The 25,364-nt window shown below is 51.6% G+C and overlaps 1 protein-coding gene across 1 annotated transcript; it reads left to right on the top strand.

Annotated features, from left to right (window-relative positions):
* Nucleotides 1–5,257: 5,257 nt before the first annotated feature.
* Nucleotides 5,258–25,364, top strand: BPIFB1 (BPI fold containing family B member 1). The gene is made up of 15 exons (XM_059897307.1): nt 5,258–5,372; nt 7,971–8,103; nt 8,809–8,916; nt 9,841–9,990; nt 10,761–10,842; nt 13,881–13,944; nt 15,694–15,779; nt 16,787–16,966; nt 17,911–17,964; nt 18,455–18,613; nt 20,720–20,787; nt 21,685–21,730; nt 22,632–22,695; nt 23,651–23,727; nt 25,332–25,364. Exons 1-15 carry the CDS (start codon nt 5,258–5,260, stop codon nt 25,362–25,364), a joined length of 1,419 nt encoding a protein of 472 aa, XP_059753290.1.

The raw sequence follows: 25,364 nt of genomic DNA, 5'->3' as shown, positions 1-25,364 counted from the left end.
TTCATCAGCCTGTTTCTCTCAGGAAGAGACAGAATCCAGCCCGTCCCATATCCCAAGTCCAGGGTCACACCCCTCTAGGTCCGCACTAGGGGCAGACACCCCTGCTCTCCACGCTGAGACAGTGGGAGAAGGGACCACAGCTGCCTCCTAAGAAGTATCTTCACCAATCTGTCTCCTTTGCCCTCTTGACACTTTTATCACCTCAGTCTGGGTCAGCGCCTCCACGTGAGGGACCCAAGAGCTGTGCCACTGCCTCTTGGCCACCTGCGTGCACTGTGGCCTGGCTCTTCCTCTTGGTTGATAGCGTCCGAGGAAGTGTGGTGCCTCAGATGACACTTGCGTTTTGGGACTTGAGGAAGCACTAGTGAGGACACTTATTGATGGGTAGTGGTCAGGTAGCTTGATGCAGATACTGTCTCTGAATTAGGCCTTGAGGGTCAGTAATGTGAATATTTCAATAATAATAATAGCGTTTCCCATTTACTAAATTCTCTGATGTTCCAAGCATTTCACATTATCTTATATGACCCTCAAAACAGTCCCATTTTACAACTGAGGAAACAGAAGATCCCAGAGAGGAAGCCATTTTCCCACAGCCATACAGCTGATAAGCCCCAGAGTAGGGATGCATCGGCGTCTGGTGGATTCCAGATGCTTCCCCTGCCTGCTGCCCAGACAGGGCAAGATGGCATCTTCAGGGGGGTGGATGAGGCATTCCAGGAAGGGGACACAGCACAAGCAAAGGCCTGGGAGCTGGAAAGAGGGGAGGCCAGGACAAAGAGGCCCTGAGCAGTCTGGGGATTGGTGGGGGCTGAGTGGCACTGAGGGCAAGGGTGTGGGTTCCAAGGGTGTGGGTTCCAAGGGTGTGGGTTCCAAGGACAGAGGCGCGCTGCCCATGGGGGGCAGCATAGCCAGCTGGAGAGCCCGGGAGGAGGCATCTGCCTCTCTGGAGATGCGCCCAAGGGAATGGCAGGCTCCCTCCGGGAGGCCGCTCTGACGCCAGAAGTAGCTCATCGTTAGGTGTTTGGGGCCATTGGCGCGTTGCAGACATGGCAGGATGGCAAATGCTCTTGCCTTCTTCCTCTTGACAGCTCCAGGGAGGGGAGACCAGCCAGGGCCTGGCCATGCACTGTGTGACCCCACGGCCCTCGCTGCCCCTCTCTTGTCCCCCTGCACATGGAGACAGGGTTCAGTACCGGCTCTCCCAGCTCTGAACCACAATCCCAGCTTCTAGACTGAAGTCAGGCAGCAAGGATGATTCCCCAGATTATGCCAAAAGGCCCCGTTTGGGTCCAACTCCCCGACACTAAGCTGGAGTCACTGGGGAAGGACAGAGTAATAGTGAAGAGTGTGTGGTCTGGACTATACAATACACTCAAGTCCCAGCTCTGGACGCCCTGGGCATGGACCTAGAGCAAGGCACTCACCTCTCAGGGCCTCAGATACCCTGGGTAAACTCAGGGCTGCTGACACCCACCTCTGGGTGAAGTGAGCCAAGGCACCCAGGCAGTGGGCAAGAGGGGTCCCGCGGGGCTGTTCATTTGTCCCCTTGGTTCACAGCCATGACTCACTCATTCACCCCGTGAATACTCAGTGAGATTTCTGAAGGCACGGGCAGGGCAAAGTTGGTGCAACTGCTGCAGAATGAACGAATAAGAGCACAGGCTAAGTGCTGGGTGAGCGCATACCTCAGTTCATGCTCTCAGCAGCCTGTGAGGCAGGTGCTAGCATAACCCCATTTTACAGATGAGGACATTGAGGCCCAGAGAGGTGAAGTACCTTGCCAACAGTTACACAGCAAAGAAGTGGCACAAGTGGGATTCAAACCTATTCCCTTGAGTGAATTAATTCATGGAGATGTGTATTCCTAAATCCCAGGACGTATTTAGGAATAAGGGATGGGCAAGGCTATTCTTTCCATCCCCCAAGTTAATTATTTGGCTACGCTATGATCGTAACCTCTCTGCAAAGGCTCATCCTATTCTAAGCAATAACAACAGCAACAAGCACTCACATTTACTGAGCACTTACTCTGTGCCGGGACCTCCAGTCCCTGTCCTCTCAGCACTTGAGGAGGCAGGTGCTACCGTTATTCCCATTTCACAGATGAGAAACTGAGACTCAGAGAGGTTAGGGAACATGCCCTGAGTCACAAGGCATGGAAATAGCGGAGCCAGGGCTGAAACTCAGTCTGTCTCAGGGCGCCCCGTGTCCGCCAAGATATCCCTAGATAGGTTATGATGTCAGAGTTTCGGTTTGAGTGCTGGCTCTGCCGTTTGCTGGCTGGTGAAGCCGGTACCTCTGTGGCAAAGTCAAGGTAACAATGCTGACCCTGGTGGGAATGACACTCCGTTGATATGACTGATGTAAAGCCTGGGGTGGCACCTCCACGTTATAGGTGCTTCAAATGTCATCTGCTCCTGTTTTCATCATTGTCCCCACGGGAGTGGCTGCCCAGGAGGCAGGAAGCCCCTTGCAGAGGCCACGCTGTGCCCGGTCCAGCTCCCCTGCCACGCGCCCCCAGTGCCCCACCCACCCCTCGCGTCAGCCAGATCCTTCTTTCTCCAAACTTCAGGAGGCTGGAGTTTGAGGTGGGGCTGTGGTTCACCAGATGCCACAAATATTTACCTTGGAGACCTCAGCCCAGATGCAGAGGGTGTACAGGATATAAGGCTGGACTTCCAGACCCACTGCCCAGGTGAGGAGAGCAGCAGGCCGAGGCCTCCACGTGTCCAGGTAAAAGTGTAGGGAAGGGGCTAACGGCCTACATCACCAGGAAGGGACTGAGCTGGAGACATCTGTTGGGGTCAGGTCAGGAGCAGGAGGGAGGCTTGGCCCTGGTGTAAGATCCCTCGGTCCACTAGGACCTCTGAGGGTCAGGGCCAGGGGGTAGAGAGGTGCCCAGCTTCCTCACCCAGAAGACCAAAGAGCAGTGATGAGGGACTGGACTGGCCCAGTCTCTCCCTGACCTCATCCCCACGACATTAATCCATTCTGCGCACACCAGCTGCTCTGTGGCCAGCCCTGTGCTGGGGTGATTCTGGGGATAAGAACTATCAGACAGTCCTGGCCATCAAGAAACTCCCAATATGGGCCCACATGGTACATGCTGTGCTCAAGGAAAGCCCAGGGACATGGTGGTGGAGGACAGTCAGGGAAGGCTTCCTGAAAGAGGTGGTATGTTGGTGGAGAAGCTCAGTAGAAGTTGGCTGGGCAAAGGAAGAGAGAAAGGTATCTCATGCAAAAGGAACAGCATAGGCAAAGGCCAAGAGGTGAGGTACAACATGGTGGGTGTGTGTAGGGTGCTTGGATTTGTAGAGGAGACAATTTTCCACAAGAGGGGAAGCTACCATCCTCTTGCTTCCCTGAGCACCTCTGATCAGAGGAGGACAGAGGGGTGTGAATTGATAACGAAGGCAAAAGAGAATCAAGGTATTTGAAAGAAAAAGACAGTGGGGTGGGGGCGGGGGGCTTCCCGGGTAAAAGAGCAGGGTGCAGGCAGGGCGTCACCGCTGTCTTCTGACTTTGACTGCAAGGTGGCTCCTTCTGACCCTAGTATCAGCAATAATAACTGTCATCATCGGAATAACAGCTAACACTCATTGAGGGCTTGTGGCATACCGGGCCACAAAGGGATGGTCCTATTTAATCCTCCCAACAACCCTGTGATGTATTATTATTATTACCCCTTACTTTATAGATGAGAAAACTAAGACAGAGAGGGTAAGTCACTTGCTTGAGATCACACAGCAAGTGGTAGAGGAAGGCCTCCAATTCAGGTCTGTCTGACTCCCAGGCCCACGATATTTCTCCTCCACCCTCAGGTCTCCTGAGACTCAGGGATGAGGGTCCTATGACTTGACAGGGGTCCTCGTGGCCCAGACCTTCCCAGATTAGCAGGCTCACATTCTCCCACTGTTCCAGGGCTCCCAGGGGCCATTCATTCATTCAGCAACCATTTACTTACTAAACGCCCACTGTGTGCCAGGCACTATGCTGGCTGCTGGGGACACAGTGGGGTGCAGGTAGACCCAGCCCTTCCTCCCGGAGCTCTTGGCCTGGTCAGGAAGGCAGGTATTGAATCGTTATTGCAAGTGCGTCAGAGAGCTCACACTGCGCCAGCTCACAGAAGACACTCGTCATCCAGATGCCACGTCTGTCTTTGGCAACAAGAAACCCGGGTGCTGAGCCAAGCGAGGGCCCAGCTCTCTGGGTCAGGATCCTCCCGACCTCCAAGCAGGACCGTGCATAGGAGGCAGAAGCTGCTATAGGGTGCGTGGGGGCAGAGCCAGGGTGCAGGCTGGGGAGCTCAGGATGAGGTTATAGCTGCTGACGCTCCACACCCTGCAGGGGACAGAGCAGCCCAGGAGCCAGAACACCCCAAGCTCCTCTCACAGGAGGCGCCCACAGGCCTCTCCTCTCTCTTTCTGCCTTTCTCTTCCTGGCTCCAAACAGCCACCTACTCCCTCCTCAAACCACTGAGTTTTATGAATTAAGCAAAGAGCTTTCCTACCACTTTGCATCTTACCTGAATTCTCATCTCCCTCCGGCCTCCAAACTTCCTGTCCTGGGCACACACCAGCCCCCCAGGGTGACATTTCTCCAAGTGTGGTCCAGGCTCTCTGGTTGCAGGAGAGGGAAAGCTTTACAGAGAAAGGGACACGTAAGCAGTTTTCAAGAATGAACAGGAGTTCAGCAGGCAGATAAGGAAGGAGGAGAGCATTACAGGAAGCAGGAAGAGCAGGGCAAAGGCACACACAGGAGAGAACAAGGTATGTTCTGGGAACTTCAAGCAGCTTGGAATGACTGGAAATTTGTAAAGCAAGAGGGGAAACCCAGGAACTGAAGTTGGCTGAGGAACTGAAGAAGCAGAAGTGTTTTGTCCTGAGCACTGTTTTGTCCTGTAAGAAAATAGCTAATATTTTCCAAGTGCTTGACATGCGAAAGGCACTGTGCTAAATGCTTTCTAGATATTAACTCATTTAATCCCGACTCCATGAAGTAGTGGTTATGTTGCCCATCTTTCAGATGAGAAAACTGAGGCACAGGGAGGTTAAGTTGATTGTCTAAGGACACAGAGACCCAGTAGGGCTCCAGAGCCCACTCTATTGACCATCTCACTAAACAGCCTCTCCTGGACTCCATGCCCCAAGTCACCAGGCATGGTGGGCCTGGCCTGGGTCTCTCTGCCCAGCTAACAGGGCCCTCTGTGCTCACCCCAGATTGTGCCATGTGCCACCTGCCAACCCCCAAGAAGATGGCCAGCCCACGGACCTTCACCTTCCTCTGTGGTTTGCTGGCAGCCAATCTGGTGGGAGCCACCCTCAGCCCTCCTGCGGTTCTCAGCCTCAGCCCAGAAGTCATCAAACAAAGTAAGTCTTGGCCGCCCAGGCCTCACCACCATAAGGCAAGGGGGCAGGTAAAGCAGCCCTCCAAATGAGGGAGAGAGTTCCCCGTCCCTGGGGGTATGCAAGGCATTGTTGGGATCCCAGGTCTTGGGTGAGACTTGATTGGGTGAGTTACAAAATTTGGGAGTGTCTACGATCTCAAGAGTCCATGATTCCAAGATCACCTTCTTCTTAAATTCCACGATTCCAAAACACACTACTCTGAGGTTCCATGGCCTGCAGAAGGGGTGTGCGGCCACTGCGTGCGATGATGCAACTGCCTCTCCAGCTGCTCTCACTTAAACCCCTTTGCCAGAGCACCTCTTCTGAGTTAGACCCAGGGTGCAACTAGTCTCCAGAGCAAAGACCCTCAGCTGGGAGTCTGGCCGCCTGGGCCACGGGCACAGCTTTATCACGCTCCAGCTCTGTGGCCCTGGCAACTCCCTGAGCCTTGGTTTCCTCCTCTGCAAGAGGGTCCGCCTCCCTAGGTTGTTGGGAAGTGACAACAACCTTCTTGTTACAGGAAGTAACAAGAGCTTAATGACCTCTCCGGCTCAGCTTCTCAACCTCAGCACTGCTGACCTTGGGGGCCGAATACCTCTGCTGTGGGCGGCTGTCCTGTGCACTCTAGCTGTTTCGCAGCATCCTCGGCCCAGCTGTGACACCAAAAATGTCTCCAGACATTGCCAAGTGTCTCCCAGGGGACATTGCCCCAGTTGAGAACCACTGCTCCGGTGTTGTCCCCTGAGAGGGAGAAAATCAGTGGGCTCTGGAGGTCCAACTGGAGCAAGTAGAGACCAATCCTCTCTATGCAGTGGGCCTGGGCTGCGTCTGGATGGGAAGGGATGGGCCAGGTCCTGCAGGGCCAGACAGGCATTGTAACCAGAGGAGGGAACCCCTAGGAGGGATGGGGAGCAGAGAGCCCTTGACACTCTTTGGGGAGGCATATGTGCCTTGGGCCCACGCTGAATCGCAAGCACATGGAATTTCAGCCAGAAGGAGCTTGGAGAAGAGCAGCCATTTAGGTTCCCCAGCAGCAGCGTCTGAGTTCAGCAGCTGTGTGCAAGTGGGTTGTTCTGGAGGTGATCCCAGGAAACACCTGCAAGAGAGCGGGAAGCAAGTCAGGTAAGCAGAAGTCAGTTACCACTGGGAGCTGGAGCTCCGTCCTCCTGGGCATCTGTGTTAGTCAGGGCCAGTCAGAAGGCAGAAACCACACAGTAAGCCCAATAGATGGGTTTGTATAAAGAATTATTAGCAGGAATTGGAATACTGGGAAATTGGCTAAAAGGAAAAAAGGTGAGAACGCCAAATGAGACCCTAGGGATTGGGATGCAGCAGGGAGCTCAAATCCAGGTACAGAAGAAACTTGGAGGAGAGAATCCTCCCCAGAACTCATGGCAGGAGTGTGTTGAAGCCCCTTGAATGGTGGGAAAGTCCCCGAGCTGTCCAGGGTGAGAGCTGGTCCACGGTTGGCAGGCTGAGGCCACCTGGCAGAGAACTGCCTGCCGAGGAGCAAATGGATTTCTTTGGGAAGCAGCCCCTGGACAAAGGGATTGCTGTTGACTCACTGGGACGTTGTCCCTGGGTAACTGCCTGGAAGGGAGCTGGGGTGACCCCAGCACTGGCTGCCCACGGGAGTCCACTCAGCTCACAGCCTGAAGCTCTGGGAGGTGATGCCACTGGAGTCTGGCAAGAGGAGCACCAGGGCCAGGAGGGGAAGCTCCTTCCTCCTCCACGTCCCTCCAGAGCCTCTACTGACAGTGCTGAACAGTGTGCCAGCTGGCAGAGGAGGAATATTTACAGGGACCAGCTCCATTGTCACAGGGCAGGCAAAAAGGCCCGCTTTGTCTCTGAGAGGCACCGACACACAGGGACTCTGGCACACAGTGTCCCCACGGCGGGGGTGGGGGGGGGGCGCGACACACCTAAGTCATCCTGCCCAAGGGTGGAGGGAGCTGGGGTATTTATACACCAATTCCCGTCAGTCATTGGCTGAGGTTTTCTTCTGGAGCATCAGCTCTCCAGCACTCTGACCTGCTCTGCACACAAGCCAAATGGGCTCCAGCTGTCAGGAAAAAAGTCCAACTGTGACCAGAACCCAGGGGTCCTGGCTCTTCCTTTCTCTGCTCAGCACCTGGGGCTCTTTGGACAACAGGCCCATAGGATGTGGAGGTCAGAGAATCATTAGCAAGTGAGTTTCAGCTGCAAAACAGCCCCAAACAAGGCCTTATGAGTTCCCTGCCTCTTGGCTCCAGAGTGTTTGCCCCTGGCTAGGGAGAGAGTTGCAGGTCCATGTGCCGGGCGTCCTGGCCAACACTCCCGGCAGAGGCTGGCAACGTTCAAGGGTGTGAATGGTCCCACCTGTGCCCAGCCACAGTCTTCATGTGAAAGTGACCCATCTGGACCATCGTCCTCCAAGTCACATTTACACAGTGGAGATGATCAGAATGGAGCCATCCATACCCTCACCTTATATCCCAGTCCAAGTAGCCCTGAGTGATGTCCCCTCCCAGCCTGGAGCCCCCACCAAGCCATCCTTCTCGCCCCTCCTGCTGGACCCTAATCCCTGGGACCTGTCTCCAGTGCTGACGCAGAAACTGAAGGATCACGATGCTATCAACACCCTGCAGCAGCTGCCGCTGCTCAGCGCCATGAAGGAGTCGGCCGGGGGCATATTCAGCAGGCTGGTGAAGTCCATCCTGAAGCATATCATCTGGTAAGTGGAGCAGAGCCAAGTTGGGAGCTAGCTCTTTGCCCACACGTCTGCCCGGGACACGCTTTGCATGCTCAATCAATTGGTCAACAAGCATTGGTTGGTATCAGCTCTGTGCCTGACTGTGAAGGATGGATCAAACAAAGCCTCTCCCTCAGAGGCTCCCAGAGGAGTAACAATAACCGTAAGAGAGTGACCCAGGAACCCTAAGGGGGGTGACCTCAGGGGAAGGTCACCTGGGGTGGGAGGGTGAAGGGATAAGGCGATGCTTCTCAGTGGAGGGGACAGGTGAGCCAATGACTCCATGCTCACCAGGAGACAAGCAGAAATGGCATTCCAGGCAGAGGGACTGGCCTGAGCAAAGGCATGGGCGGGGGGGGAGGTGAGAGTCAGAGTGGCTGGTGCTCAGACCCCAAGTCCAAGAGGGAGAGATCAGCAGGGCCAGGGCACAGAGGGTCTTACAAGTCAGCCCCAGGAGCTTGGATTCATCTCCTAAGTGATGGGGGAGCCATGGAAGTGTTGCGGGCAGGGGAGAGGAGAAGGATGGGGGCAAGACCGTGCTGAGGAGGAGTCAGCACACAGGGCTTGGGTCCAGCTGCTGGCTGGGCACTGCGGGGTTGGAGACAGGAAGGATGGAGGGAAGCCGGTCTGGGGACAATGCTCAATGAACATGAGGCATGAATCTCATCTCTCCCGTGTCCCATCCAGGCTGAAAGTCACCTCAGCCAGCATCCTCCAGCTGCAGGTGCAACCCCTAGATGATGGCCGGGAGCTGATGATTCATGTTCCCCTGGACATGGTAGCTGGATTCAACACGTGAGTGTCCCCTCAGTCAGGCACAGCTGGCCTGACAGTTTCCTCCACTCATTCTCCCCGCCCCCATCCTCCATGCAGGTGTCTGGAAAAGAGAGTTCCAAGCAGAGGACAGAGCAAGTGCAAAGGCCCTCAGGCAAGAGTGCACTTGCCTTGTTCACAGAACGGAATGAGAGCGGGGAAAGGGGGCAGTGAGGCGGTGCCCCAGTAGGCAGCTGGGGCCAGATCGTACAGGGCCTTGTGGGTCAAGGTGAGCACTTGGTTTTACCAAGCGAGATGGGAGCCGTGCAGGGCTCTAAGCAGAGGAGGGACATGACATGATTTCACATTCTTCAAGAAGCCCTCTGGCTGCTGTGTATGGGGGCAAGAGTGGAGACAGTGAGGCTATCCAGAAGCTACTGCAATAGTTCAGGAGGAGACAATAATAGCATGGACCAGGGTTTAGGAACAGGAAGGTGGTGAGAAGTAGACAGATTCCAAATATGTCTCGGAGGACACAACAGGATTTCCTGACAGAGTGAATGGGGGCTCGGGGCGGGGCGGGGGGAGAGGGGAGATTGAGGGGTCAAGGCAGCATGGAGTGGCCAGCAAACAAAACAGGGAAGATCATGAGAGGAGAGGATTTGGGGAAGGATCCATAGTTCAGTTTGTACATGTTAAATCTGAGATGCCTGTAAGACATTTGAGAAGTGAGTTAGGTATAAGTTTGGAAGCTACTGACATAGGCCGAGGATTTAAACCAGGAGAGGAATCTAGAAACTGAGCCTGGGACACAATGAAGTCAACAGTTGAGGAGATGAGGAGAACCCAGCAAGGAGCCTGAGAAGGGAGGAGTGAGAGCCAGGAGACAGAGGTGGACAGCAGGCTTGGCTTGATCCAGCCTGAAGCTGGGATGGAGATCACAGCATGGGGCTCCTCCACTCCCAGTCCCCTGGTCAAGACCATTGTGGAGCTGCACATGGAGGTGGAGGCCCAAGCCATCATCCACGTGGAGACTGGCGAGAGAGACCACACCCGCCTGGTCCTCAGCGACTGCTCCAACACCCGCGGGAGGCTGCGCATCAGCCTGCTACATAAGTGAGTGTGACCTCCTCCCACTGGGCTCCTGGCATGCCTGGGAGGGAAGCCAGGTGGTGTCCTGGACCCATTTTACAGATGGAGAACGTTGAAGCCCACAGAAGGAAAAAGACTTATCTCTCCTGACTCCTGATCTGGAGCTCCCTCCAGGAAATCTGTGATGCCAAAGAGAGCTCAAGATATCAAGGGTGAAGCGATAATGATGGGATTTCAGGCATCGTGCCAGAAATTGGGGCAAACATTTGAAGGTGGAGAGGAGGCTCTTTCCTAGGCCCCTCAAACCACACAGGTAGGCTAGGGTGGAGCCGTGGGTATAAACTGTGGAGTCAGGCAAACGTGTCTCCTTCATTTACTGTCCAGGTGACGCTGGGCAAGTCACCTCCCCATGCCTCACCTTCCAGGCCACAGTGAGAGGATTAACACGGCAGCAGCGCTAAGCACTCAGCTGAGGGCAGGGCACACAACAGATGCTCAAAGACATGGTGCTTCCCTCCATCTCTCCTTAGCAGGAGAATGGGGGGAAATGCCAACTGCCCTCATCCCAGTGTCCAGCACAAATTCCTAAAGACAACCCCCAGGCCCTGTCCCTGAGAACTGTCTGCCACTGTCTACACCAGGCTCAGGGTCTACACCCAGCCTTGTTTCTAACAGGCCCTGGGCCTTGGGCAAGTTCCTTCCTCCCCTGGACTCAGTCTCCCCTTCTGTAAAACAGGTGAGGGGTGATCATCTCTGACCCTGCCTCATCTCTCTCCTCTTCTCCTCTTGGGAAGGCTCTCCTTCCTGCTCAACTCCTTAGCTGACAAGGTCATAAGGCTCCTGGTGCCAGCCCTGCCCAAGCTGGTGAAAAGCGAGGTAAGTGGAATCAGGGTCTCTCTGGCCTGTGAAGCTTGCTTCCCCTGTGGTTGGGGATGGAACTGCACGCTGGTGCTAAGGGACTTGTGCTTCCTTGAGTGGGAAGCTTCTGGGCTTGGGTCACTCTTTCAGCAGTGGATCCTTGAGATCAAAGTAATGAAACTCCCAAAAGTCAGCCAGGGGACCTTGAACAGTGATGTGCTGATAAATTGCTCACAATTGACTCAGGAGGGGTTGGTTGAAGGAAGGGAGCTCTGATTTGTAACATTTACTGATTTCGTTGATGTAAACAGCCCTTCCATTGCCAATTTCAAGCTACTAGTGTGATGTCACTGAACAGAGTCAGGAAGAGATGCCTGGTAGCCCACTCTTGTATGGCATTTCCACCATGCAGGTACAATAGACGTAAATAAGCTAAGAACAATAGATAACAGTAAAATAAAACAAAATAATTAGGAAGTAATGAGTTTTGAGTTTTCACTGACTTTGATCTTAGCATAACTTATTTAATTGTAAGTTTATACAATTTAATTTTTAATAATGTCAGGTTTAGCACCAAGCTCAGATATTCCTGAAAATTTAACAGTTGGCCCTCATAAATTGGTCCAAGCTGGCTCTAGCGCACCAGGGCCTCACACCATCCTGGTTGTGTCGTCAGGGGTTTGTCACCCACCAGGTCTTGTTGGACTTATTTCTCTGAGTCAGTAAACATGAATCCATCTCATTTTATATGTCCCTTCAATGTCACAGGTAAACTAAAATTCTATAAGTTGGAGTCAACCACTGTGACCATTGATTTTCACTGTAAATTCCAAGATGTGTTCACAACAGTGATTCTCCTGGGGTTAAAAACACCTTGTCAGGGACTTCCCTGGCAGCCCAGTGGTTAAGACTCCACGCTTCAACTGCAGGGAGCGCAGGTTCGATCCCTGGTCAGGGGACTAAGATCCTGCGTGCCGCACTGCGCTGCGTGGGCAAAATGAAATAAATAAATAATAAAAACACCTCGTAAGATAATTAATATATTTTTAATAAAAAAACTTTTTTGAATGGAAAACACACTATTATAACCAAAACCTTTGGGAAAAAATACCCATAATCCTTCTACCTTAACTTGGCGGCTATTTTTTCTTTTGCATGTTGTTTTCCAAATCTCCATCCACATGCACTCAGATTTTTATATGGCTGCACTCGGCATCAATATTATTTTATATCCTCTATGGTATATCTATTTCCTATGCCGTTGTATGATATTCATAACTATTTTAATAGCTGTACCGTATTTAATACTTCTTAAAACCATTCCAGAGAGCCTTCTGATAGGACTTTGAAAGTGAATCCTTTTGTAAAACTTAGCTTCACTTATGTGAGGTATTTTTTCTCTTAAGAAATTTTTTTTTCTATTTAAAGGTGGCAGTTTCTTAAAGTAGAGCCAGCTGGAAATTTTTTCCCAGCCTCCAGCAAAATCATATTTTAACTGGCATTATACTTTAATAGCTAAAAATGTGTCTTCCACTAGAAAAGACGGCGAGAACTTGGGATTATAAAATATTCTTTGCATGATATCTGTTTTTAAGGGTGAAAAGCCAAATACAGTGAACAATTTGAGAAAACTGGCATTCCATTAATCATCATGGTTCCCCACCATGAATCACTGGATTTGAAACTACAGTCCTATGAATATTTTACTTGTCATGAAGGGAAAAAGGCGCAGCATGTTTAAATCTGGCAGGAGCCCATCTAGAAAATGCTGATGCCCCTTTCAGTGCAAATATGTGGGTCCCAATCCCAACTGCACATCAGAACCTCTTGGGAAGGCTTTTTAAAATACTGATATCAGGGCTCGACCTGAGAGATTCAGATTTAATTGGCCTGGTGGGGCCCTGGTATCCCAGAGGATTCTAGCTGCCCCAGAGGAGGATTTGAATATGTAGCCAGGGGTGGAACTGAAGGAAGGGGAATTGTGGGAGAAGATGCAGAGGGTGCCAGCGACACCTTTCCCATGAGGAACAGACAGTGAATGCTGGGAGTCCCTGAGCTCAACTCCTCCATCCTCCCTGGGTTCAGGGTTGGCAAAGCAGCTGGAGCAGGGAACAGGTTTTTCATAGGAAAAATTAACATTTGTCAAAGTGCATTGTCATTTCTCGAGAGTAGCAATGGGTGGTCAACCAGAAGGTTCTTCACAGGGGAAATTGTACCTAAGACAAAATGACAAAACCTCAGAGCACTGCCCTGGAAAACAGGCTGCCGAGAGCAGAGAACAAGGCCTTTGGGCCCCATGGTCAAGTAAGTCAATTGTTTAACTTCCTCCCCAAGAAGAACAGCTCTGGCCAGGGGTTGTCACTATGGACATTTGGGCCCCCTAATTCTTTGCTGTGGCGGCCACCCTGTGCATTGAGGGATGTTTAGTAGCATCCCTGGCCTCCACCTACTAGATGCCAGTAACACTCCCCCTAAACTGTGACAACTGAAAATGTCTTCAGTAATTTCCAAATGTCTCTTGGGAGACAAAATCTTCCCCTGCTGAGAACTGCTGCAATTTTGAAGGGAGAAGAGTTCGGGGGGCAAAGAGATGTGTTGGAGCTAGAAACCCACAGAGATTGTTCGCAAGTCTGGTTGGGTGTGTCTTGCTGGCCTGTATTCTAACCTGACACGTGGAAGGAAGTCAGTACCAAGTGTTGACTCAAGAAGTGAATGAAGGAACGCATTCTCCATTTTCCTCCTATGGAAACGTGGGCTCTTGTGAACACAATGAGTCTGAGGGGAGGACAGCTGACAGGCCAGGCACACCCTGGACACAGGGCAAGGGACAAACCATTGCAAAAGATGCCAAGTGACACCAGAGGCTGTGATGGGCTCTGAGCAGCGGTGATGACTGGGGACATAGATGCACCACTGAGTCCTCAAGCCCATGGGTGAAAATCTGGCTGGCCGTGGGCACAGGGACGGGACTCAGCCCAGGAGAGCTGAGAATGGGTCACTGGGGGGCTATGTGCTGGCCCCTGGCTGATGGAAGCCCTGCATTTGTGCTGTTGCAGCTGTGTCCTGTGATCAAGGCAGCCTTTGAGGACATGTGTGCGGACCTCCTGAACCTGACGAAGGGTAGGTGCGCTGCTCTCTCATACCTTTCTCCTTGACTGCTGAGCTGGCCTCCAGGCCCTGGCTCTGCCCAAGGCAGGCCTCCCCCCATCAGGCCTGAGCAGCAACTTGGCCTAGGAGCAAGTGAGACAAGAATCACCTGATCCCTGCCCAGGATGAGCAGACAGGAAATCACCACGACTGTGACTTCATGAGCACACAGTACGTGCAAGGTTCTATGTGAGCCCAGTGGGTGCCCCAGATAAACGCAAGTTCAAATCCCAGTTCTGCCACTGATTTGCTCCATGGCTTTGAAAAAGCCAACTCCACCTCCTTATTCTGTTTCCTCATCTATAAAATGGGGTTTATGCAGCCCTACCTCACAGAATTGTTAGTGAGGATTAAAAGTTTATGGGAAAGTTCCAGATACATAGCAGGTTCTCTGCCTGGCACAGAGAGGTGCTTACAGATGTGTGCTGGATGGGTGGATAGATAGATGGATGTATGGATGGATGTATGGATGGATGGATGGATGATCAGAGACTACTATGGGCTACTAGGGAAGAAATAAATTGTATCCTCAGATCACTCACAGTGAAATTCTGAGTTCTTGGACCCCTCAGAGAGGGGATTGGTGGGAAGAAGAAAATGCTACCGTCTACTCTTTTGGGATCTGAAGAGGTTCATTCAAAGCCACCGGAGAGGAGTGGAAAGAAGAGAATGCAATCAATAGGCATTCAGCACCCATAGAGCACCTGCTTTGGGCCAAGCCCTTGGGCTGAGTATTTTATATACACTGTCTTACTGACTCCTCAGACAACTCCATGAAGTGGAGTGGATCATTACCCCACTTCACAGATAAGGAAACTGAGGCTCAGAAATCATTTGTCCAAGTTCACAGAGGAAATTAGTGATAGGGGAAGGCTTTAACCCAATTCTTCAAGTTCCAAGTCTGGTTTAATTCAGATTTGAGCCAACTTTACTAGGTACCAGTCCTGTACAACCTCTGAGGCAGGTATACTACTCTCTCCTCATTTTAAGATGAGGAAACTGAGGTTCAGAGGCTAGCCAAGGCCGCTGGGGCTCCAACCCAAGTCTGTACGGCTCCCCTGCTCCCCAGGGGCAGGGCAGGAGGCCTCCCCCAGGAGCAGGCAGACCAATGACCAACTCCCCGCCCGCCTCTGCGCCCCTCCCTAGTCCTCTCCATTTTCCGCCCAACAGCCCGGGCACATGAGACGCCACCGCCATCTGGCGGCCAAGTGGGGAATCCCAAGGCAAACGCACGCGATCCCTAGCACAGACCCAGACCCCGCCCCCCTGCAGGGGGGGTGCAAATCTGTCTGGTGGGGGAGGTAGACAGGTATAAGCTGTAGGTCAGTTTTGTTCCAAACCAGAACGTTGGCATAGGACCGACTGGGTTCAGATCCTTTCACAGTATGCCCTTGAGGGACATAAGTCACTTCACTTTTGTGAGCCTTGGTTTCCCCATCTGTAAAATGAGGGTAATCGTAGGACCTAAGGTTATTGTGAGGATTCCATGAGGTAACACATGTAAAGGTTTAACACGTTACCTGGTGCTTGATATATGCTCAATAAATGTCAGTCAGTATCATCATCATGTTTATCACGGTCCTCATCAACATCATCGTTACGTCTGCTCCTTCCCTTACTCCACCTCATGCAATAATGCTGCTCCAGCCAAAAGCAGCCCCAAACCATCCCATCCAATACTGTCCTCCACCCTCACACAACTTTCTTCTTCTCCCTGAGCAGTGCCCGTTTCTCTCAACTCTGACCATCTGGAGTTTGACTTTATGTCTCCTGCCATCGACCATGATGTTGTTCATCTCATCCTGGGGGTGAGTGTCATGGGACCTCAAGGAGAAAGTGGGGACATCACTGCCCTTCTCTGACCCCCAAGGGTCAGACACCATGGGTCTGTTTCAGGGGAGAAAATGCCAGTCACAGTTAGGACACACAGGCTGATTTAGAAGAATCTCAACAGGCTGAACATGTCCCATGTAAACCATTCTGATGGAGAAAAATCAGCAGCTGGAAGCTACAGGCCACACACAGAACATCGACCCCAGTGACCTGATTTCCTCCAACCCTGATTTTTCCAGTCAGGGTCCAGAGTGTGTGGGGCTCTTGGCCTTTCTCTCAGGCAAGCCCTTTCCATTCCTCAAATATCTGGTGACCTTGAACAAGAGCCCAGGATGGAGACACATCACTGAGGATCACACAGACCTAAGTTTCTCTCCCAGCTCCACAGCTCCCTGATGTGTGACTTTGGGCAAGTTTCTTCACCCCTCTAAGCCTCAATTTCCTGATCTGTAAAATGTAATAACAATGGTCACCAAGGAGAGGAAGAAATGAGGCTGCATGGGACCTGGCAAGAAACCAGTAACCATCGGTTCTCTATAAAATGTGGAGCCGCCCACCCACACTGGGGCTGGACGCCCTCAGGGACCAGTTCAAGCAAGGCAGCGTGAATCTCAGACCAGTTTTCACGGATCCTTGGAAAACAGCAGCATCAAACATTTCCATCCATTCTGTTGCAGTCTTGAATTTTCCCTTCATCTAAAGGGTTTGTGAGGTATCTGAGAAGTTGAAACCTAAATGCCACATAAGACATCTAGATTTTTTAAAAATCAGAGATTACCTGAGGGGTGCAAGTGCAGTAGATGTTGCTAGGCACCTGAGATAAGTCATCATCTACAGCAAAGCACTGAATGCCAGGCTGAGTTTCCTGGCAGTAAATGCAGAAAGGGAAACAAGCTGAATGGTGTCATTTCCTTCTAGGTTATTACTGGATATGTCGTGGAGTTAAAGTTCCTAGACAACTCTCTGCTCTGTGTCTCCTTAGGCCAAGTTGGTGGACTCGGAAGGAAAGGTGACTAAGCTGTTCAATGACAGTGTGGATTCCCTGAATCTGCCCTCCCTACACTATACCCCTTTCAGCCTCACCATGAGGAAGGATGTGGTGAATGCTGCAGTAGCTGCCTTGCTCCCTCCAGAAGAACTCATGGTCCTGTTGGACTATGTGGTAAGCCTCAGCATGGGACAGAGCGTGAAGCCACCTCTGCTGCATCATGGGGATTTCTTGAATCAACAGGGACACAAGGACTCCTAAGCAGGCACCACCTGTCAGGCTCAGCTTACATATCTCCAGTGATGGAGAGCTCACTCCCTTCTCAAACAGACCCTGCCTCTGATATATGACTCCAAAGCTGAAAACCTCCCTGTAACATTCAGCGCCAGTCCTAGTTCTGCCCTCCTGGAACCTGAAACGCCTGCTTCCTCTACCAAATAACAGGCCTGTCCAAAGGGCATTTTAGATTCTGACTGGCCCTGGGGTGGTGATTGCACCACCGCTGTTCACTTCAGGACCCACGGCAGACATCACTAATCTCTCAGGGCCCTCCTTCCTGTTGACCCTGGATGCTGACACAGCCGCAGAATCCTTATCAATCCAGCACAGCAGACAACCACCACTAGTCAACTGGAGTGTGCCACCTCACCAGGGTGCCCGATGGGGAAACCGAGGCCCAGAAGGGGATAGGGTTGGCCCAAAGTTAAGGAAGCGGGACAGGACTTCAGGTCAGCTGACAGACAACAGATCACCAAGCTCTCGGGGATTAGAAGTCAGGGTGAGGGGCGGGGGTGACGAGAAAAGGGGAGTGGTCACCAGCAACCACATTCATGACTATAGTAAGAATTCGGTAGCTTCTCTATGTCCTCTGAGAACAGGGAGCCGCCCACAGACCCACAAGCACCACCAACCCACAATAAAAGTCCAGGCCGGTGGGGACTTCATTCTCCACAGCCGCTGACATAGGGGATGTTTCCCACCAGGGACAGACATGTGCACTGGACCACCAGGCCCTCCCAGCTTTTCTGGGGTTTGGGGGATCCCAGCAGTGGGGCTGCTGGAAGTGTGTCTCCCCTCTCCCCTCCAGCGGACCTGCTCTGGCTTCCTCTCTTCCTTAGCTTCCTGAGACGGCCCGCAGGCTGAAGTCAAGCATCAAGGTGATCAGTGAAAAGGTTGGTCCATTTACCATCTGCAGCCTGAAGGGTGTTTGCTGTGGTCTGTCTACTGGCCTCTGGGGAGTAAGGTATGTGTGGAACTGCTCTGTCCTTCGAGCACTGGTGACTGTAACAGACTGGTCCCAGTCCTCACGGAGATTTCAATCTAATAGGACAGTTTGACCTGAATCAAATAATTACACAGATAATAATTCAGTTACAAGTGTGGTGACAAAGGACAGATTCTAGGGGTTATGAGAGCACTACTGGGGCACCTGATAGAGTCTGGGAGATTAGGAAGGGCTTCCCTGAAGGGAAAAGTATTCCAGATATAGGGAGAAGCAAAACCAAAGGCTGTGAGATGGGGAGAGCAGCAGTCTATTCCAAGATCTGAGGAAGCAGGGAGTCCAGGAAGGTTGACAGCGGCCAGACCACATGGGGCCGCATGGGGCCGGCAGGCCGTGGTGAGGCACTTGGGAGGTCACATGTGGGTCTGATGTCCTTTCAGGCAGCAAATCAGCTGGGGCCCACACAAATCGTGAAGATCCTGACTCAGGAGAACCCAGAGCTCCTTGTGGACCAGGGCAATGCCAAGGTGGCCCAACTGATCATGCTGGAAGTATTTGCCACCAATGAAGCCTACCGCCCCTTCTTCACCCTGGGCATTGTGAGTTCAGTTGTCTGAGACGTTGGCAGCAACCTGGGGGACCCCTCTGTCCACTATTCCTGTTCACCCCTCTTGCTTTGCTAAACCTTTCCACCACTCTTTTTATCTCGCAGGGATAGGGGAAGGGAATTCTGAGCCAAGAATCAGGAGATTTGGGGGCCCAGCTCTTTATTAGTCAGGATCTTTGGGCAGAAATTTAATTCACATGCACAAAATGAATTGTATTAGCTCGTATAACTGAAAAGTCTAGGTCAAGATGGCTTCAGGAACAGCTGGATCCAGGTGTTCAAGCAATGTCATCTTCATTCTTCTCTCTTCCCTTGTTTTTCTTTGTGCTACCTTCATCCCCAGGCAGGTTATCCCTTCATGGAAGTGCCCCCAAGCTGCATCAGGCTTATAACCTATCTGCTTGGCAACCCCAATGGAAAAGCTTCTCTTTCCCAGTAGTTCCAGCAGAACTTCCAAACCTGACTCTCATTGGCTGAGTTAGGGTCAAGTGCCCACTCATGAACCAACCAGCGTGGCCAGAAAAATGAAATATGTAAATTTTCTGAGCTGGGACACACACACACAAACACACAGGAGTGGGGAATTGGGTTTGTCTCTATCCAAACCACAGGCCTGAGAGGGAAAGGGGTAATTCCTCTTCTGAAGTATGAACAGAACTAAATCATCTCCAGGTAAGTTCTTAACTGATTTTTGCAGTAACCCCAACAGGTCAGATCTCAGAGCTTCTATATAAGGGGATCCTGTGCGTAAAGGTATGGGGCTGGGAGTCATCAAAGGGCAAGCCCAGTAGGAAGTTATCTTAGATGGGGCCCTTAGAAACAGGCCCAAGACAAAGACTCTTATAAAAGTGATGTATTGGGGGAGAGCTCCCAGGAGAAGGACTGAGCAAGGATGTGGTCTCAGCTGGAGGCTCGCTTCTGCTTCACCCCACAGAGAGCTCGGGAGCATGGTGGCACCACAGAGTCGAGCCCAGGCTGAAACAAGAAGGCTGGCCTTTTGTACCCCCTTGTCCTTCAGTTGTTGGCCATAACTGCCCCCAGAGTAGGCACAACATAACCTCCCAGCAAGGCCGCTCCGCTCCAGCAAGGGCAGTTCCCCAGACAAGGGGACAGCTGGGCACTGTTAACAGAAGCATTCAGCAGCTGAGGAATGGATGCCCCACCCGAAAAAAGGACCTGAGTGGGCCACCAGCTGAATCGCACAGAGGACAGGGAGGAGGAAGAGACGAGGCAAGGTTCATGGCTGGGCCCTGGATAAGTGAGGCCGAGGAATCTGGACACCACCTGGTTGTTGGAGGCTAACGTTACACTCTCCTTACAGGAGGGTCGCTGCATGTCCTGTGCAGGCTGTCCACAGGCCACGTCAGCAGGCACCATTCACACAACTACAGGATGCACAGTGCCCTGGCTTCCTGTGTGGGAGGATACTCTGAGCCCCCAACCAGCAGGGGAAGTGGACTGCCCCTGGCCAGCCTCACTCTCTGGGGACTTCCCCTCCATGGCCAATGGCAGACACTTTTCAAAAGGTCACCAAGCCCAGGCCTGCAGGAGAAGTTTGTTCTCTGGGTGCAGCTGCCCTGGAGCTGGAGCCTGGCACTTGGGCTCACCCCAGCCCATGCGTCAAGATGATGGATACCTTCGGCACCTGCGTTTGAGGCCTGGCTTAGTTTCTGACCTTTCCAATAATAATAACCGGTTAACATTTACCATCCTGTCTGCCCCTCAGTTTCCTCACCTCTACAATGGGGTAATAATAGGACTCACTTCACAAGAGTCGTGAGGATCAAAGGAGGTGATCAGATAAAGCTCTTAAAACACCACCTGACGCACAGTGAGGGCTCCGTGTGTATTGGCTACTGTCATCATTGTCATGATCAGTAATCCTCTGTGCGGTCCCTTCAATGGGGAGTGGGTACAGGTACCAGCCCAATAGAGAAGGAGTTTGAGGCCCACAGAGGTCAGACCCTTTCCCAAGGTCACAGCCAACAGCTGAGATTCAGACCGTGTCAGCTTGGCCCCAGAGCCTCCTTGCAGAACCCCACACTCCACACCTGACACATCCTCTAAATAAATGGGGCCTGGGTTTCTCTTGTTGCAGGAAGCCACCTCAGAAGCTCAGTTTTACACCAGAGGTGACCTACTTATGCTCAACTTTAACAAAATCAGGTAAACATGAAAATCACTGTGAAGATTCTGGTGATGAAAATGAGTCCTGTCTGGTGACCACTGGTTTCTTTAAACACCCAGCGTTTTGAGCCTCTGGGGTGACAGTGTGAGTGAAGGTTGCTTCCGGACGGGCAGAAAGGCTGCCTTGCCGGGACTGTCCCACTGTCAAGGACTGAGTGTGACAGAAAGCAGAGAGGGACATGGCCTTGCAGCAGTCACGGGGCAGGCTGACCCTGGCCACGCGGGAAGGGGCCGCCCAGCACCATCCCCTCGGCCTGGGGCAGCCCATTTTGGACACCAAGAAAGTAGCAGTGACAGTCATGCCTGGACGCTGAGCCCCCATGGGGCCCAGCCCAGCAGCACACGGCTCCCGCTGCCTGCTACACCCCTGCCTGTCCTCCCCTCATCCCACCACCCTCCTGCTGCCCCAGAGGGAGTTCAGGGGTTGCAAACTGGAGCCTCCTGGGACAAATCAAGCCCATGGATGTGTTTTCATCAGCCCACATAGGGTTAGGTTTTTTAATATAAATTAGTCGCCAACATATACAAATCAGAATATCTGGCCGCCATGGCCTGCATTCCTATATGGCAACAAACAGGGAAGCTAGGAATTAGGTACCCCCTTTAGAAGGAGAAAGAGCTCCTCAGTCCACCATGGTCCTCACCCTTGTGGGTGATCTTTCTGCCTGCTCTTTGGGCAACTATTTGTTTGCTCTCTCCCCCCGCTTCCCCCATGCATTACAATGTAAGCTCCATGAAGCAAGGATTTTACTTGGGTCACTGCTGTACATCCAGAGCCTGCACTGTGTCTGGTACATAATAGGTGCTCAGTAAATAGTTGATGAATGAATGAATGGGACTCCGAGGGACCAGCCTCATGGGCATCTTCTGTTGCAGCTCTGATCGGATTCACCTGATGAACTCAGCCATTGGCCTGTTCAATGTGAGTATGAACAGATTTTCCCTGGGGGTGCAGGGGATTGCCGAGGATGGTCCATCTCAGAAGCAGACATTGCCCAGGATTTGCTTTGAACAAGGTCCCCACGGGCAGCCCCATGGTGAGCTGGCCAGCCTCCCCGATCTCAGCCTCAAAGTCCAACCTCCTGGTTCAGGTGTTTACTGAGCACCTACTGTATACCAGACACAGCTGAGACTACACACATTCACAAACACACAGATACACACGAACTTCCCTTCTGTAAAGTTCTGACCCTAAAACGGAAAACAAATCTCCTTTATTCACATCTCATTTCACTCATATAGACTCATCTCAGTGGTGACCCTGGGCAGCCCCTTCCCCCCAGTCCTCAGTTTCCCTGTCTGAGTCAGACTGAATCAGAGATCTCAAATTGGCTGAATCCTGTCTTCTGCTGTGGTGGGGTATTTGTTTCTTTGTTTTGGGGAGGGGCAAATTTTTCCACCCTTTTGTTTTGTCTTTTAATTTTTTTTGACAAATATTTTTTAATGGGGAGGTTTCCACATGAAAATCAGGACTTCTGGCTTCCCTTGAGAAGTTAAAACCTCGGGAAACAGGGTGAAATTCCCTTGGAGAATTCTGCTGAAACAGAGCGGTGGAGCCCTGGAGACTGAGGGCGAGGGATGCATCCCACAAATGTACCCCAGTCCCCTACCTGTGGATCTAGGGCCACCTGGTTTGTGCCCCACCCCTCCCCCCACAGCCTGTCTTGTCCGTGGAGCCCTTGCAGTTCTGACCAGTCAGGAACCTGAGATTCAGCATCTCCACCAGCTGCCCTCGCCAGAGGGCGGGACTGTGCCCATTCTAGGAATGGCTGGGAGGACTTCAGATTCTCAGCCAGGGTGATTGGGCCCCTTCTCTTTCACAGCCTGAACTTCTGAAAGACATCATCACCAAGATCCTTGCCTCCGTCCTGCTGCCAAACGAGAACGGTGCGTCCCTTTGCTGTCCATCCCCCTGGTCCCCAGGGCGTTGAGGGCAGGTGCTTTACTTCTCCTGCCTGTGTCTCCATTTGGGGCCCCTTTCATTTATTTTCCACCTATCCTCAGAGCCTAGTTCTAATTCTGCCTCCTCCAGGAAGCCTTCCAGGTCATCCACCTGGAAATGAGCTTCCCCATCTCCAGCATTCCAGCCCAATTTCTTCACTCGTGCCAGAGCCTAGGCATGCATGGCAATGCCCCAGGCTCACAGGGCTGACAGCAGGAGACAGACAGAGGTGGAAACAGACAACTAGAGCACACCCGATGTGCCTCCGATAGACCCGGGCTCAAGTGCTGATTCCCCTTCTTGCTGGCTGCCTGACCTTGGACAAGCTGCCTTATCATCCTGAGCCTCAGTTTCTCCATCTGTAAAATGGGAAAATAAGAGCACCTTCCTCAGAGGCATAAAGGAGAAGATGTTTGTATGAGGGCAGAGAGGGGGTGCCTGACACAGTCAGTGTTCAACAGTTCTTAGCCTTTGCTGTTGTTGGCATTGTTATTTGTGTCAGTAGTGGAGGAAGCCAAGAGAAAAGGTTGGAATTATTCTTGTTGAGCCCCAGGTCATGGGGATGGGGAGAATTGGTAACCTCTGACTTTTGTCATGTCTTTGTTTTATTAGAGTAAGAAATCTCAAAGTATAGGCACGTGCTGTGGATGATGGGAGGCCCTGATGGTTCTTGAGCAGGAGCATGAGAGGATGTGAGGGTAACTTTTGGAGCAGCCAGAAGCTGGGGCTGGAGACAAAGAATGGGGAGATGAGGCTGGGTGGACGCTAGGGCTGGAGAACAAGGAGAGGCAAAAGGGGCAGTCTGAGTCGGGAGTGCCAGGTCTAGGAACTGTGAGCCTCTCCACGGCTGCCCATTCCCACCCCAGGCCCACCATTCTCTGACCACACTTGTGATTTCAGGCAAATTAAGATCCGGGATCTCAGTGTCAATGGTGAATGCCTTGGGATTTGAGGCCGCTTCGTGGTCTCTGACCGAGGTGAGTGGGGTTAAACATACAGTCGCAGGGAGAGCCCAGGGATGGGAGGTGGGTGCTGCTCTCCCATCCTGGCCCCTCTGGTCACTTATGGGGGACCTTGGGCAAGTCCCTTCTCCTCTCAGGGCCTCATGTCCTCATCTTTTAGCGGAAGAGGATGGCTGTCCTAGCCTGGAGTCATAAGCCTCCAGCCTTTTCTATCTTACCTGTCATCCCACCTGGCAGAGGGAAGGGTAGGAGGCTTTGTTAACTGGCTTCAAAGGCAAGTTGACATTTGACTCATTTTCAGCTGCCCACCCTCAAAAACTGTGTCCATGCTTCAGCTGGCTTTGATGGAGAATTATGACAGTATACTGTGCACGATACCTAGGCTGGGTCTAGACTCAGGGACCAGAGGACCAGTTCAAATGCGAACTCTGCCTCTCTCTCTAGCCAGGGGCCCTCAGGCAGATCCTTTGGCCTCTCTGAGCCCAGGTTCCTCACCCATAAAACCAGCAGATATCTAAATATACAGGCCATGCACTAATGAACTACATACAATGATTCAATTATAATATAAGAAGTTTATCTAAGACACATACTGCATTTAATTCATGTTGGATGGACACAACAGGTGTCCACCCAACTGGGTGGCTGGAGGTTAGTATATTTCATGTATCTCTTATTAGGGGGCATTTAGCAACTGTCCTTTTTTTTTTTTTAATCAAGTTGCAAAGCATCATTTGCAGTTTGGGTTACAAAGGTATCATTTCACCCTTTGGATCTGCTTTTTCCAAATTTCCTGTTTTGCTCTATTCATTTGTTTTGGACTAGCAGCACACTGATATCCTTTTTATAGCCTTACAATATAATATGTTTTAAAATCTAGTCAAAGGAATGAATAAATGGATAGATTTGAGGGAATTCCCCAGCGGTCTAGTGGTTAGGACTCCGTGCTTTCACTGCCAAGGGCCCGAGTTCAATCCCTGGTGGGGAACTAAGACCCCACAAGATGTGCAGCATGGCCAAAATAAAAAAGGATAGATCCAAGATTAAACAAGTACGGCTTTAAAAAAGTTAATGGTAGAATCTAGGTGATGAGTATACAAGTGTTCACTATAAAATTCTTTCAACTTTGCTGTATATTTGAAAATTACCATAATAGAATGTTGAGGGAAATCTAATAGGTTACATTCCTGTATCACACTTAGTTTCCTCAAAAAAGGCAGAGTGTTGTTAAAAATTTAGCTGCCTAAATGCAATTTCCAGAAAAAAAAAAAAAAAAAAAAAAAAAAAATTTAGCTGCCTGAGACCCAACGGATACAGCCAGGAATCTGAATTTTCCAAAACTTCTTGGGAGTTTTGTTGATCTGCTGGGCCTGGGGACAACAGTCCTATATAATCCCAGATTTTGCACCCAGATACTTTACCTGTGCCCCAGGCCCCTGCATGGTGTCACTGTTCACACACAGACGCTCCTGCTCTGACCCTCCCAAGAATTTTTTATGAGTGAGTTCAGGGTCATGACCCCCAATGCCAGCAGTCACCTTGTGGAGGATAAACTAGCATAAACCACAAAAGGGCAGAATGTTAAAAAAACTTTTTTGACTTTTCTCCTCCAATTCCAGGATGCCCTTGTGATCACCCCAGCCTCCTCGTAG

Source organism: Balaenoptera ricei, chromosome 15 (assembly GCF_028023285.1).
Source record: "Balaenoptera ricei isolate mBalRic1 chromosome 15, mBalRic1.hap2, whole genome shotgun sequence".
In the NCBI taxonomy this organism is placed as follows: Eukaryota; Metazoa; Chordata; class Mammalia; order Artiodactyla; family Balaenopteridae; genus Balaenoptera; species Balaenoptera ricei.
This window is presented reverse-complemented; position numbering and strand designations above follow the sequence as displayed.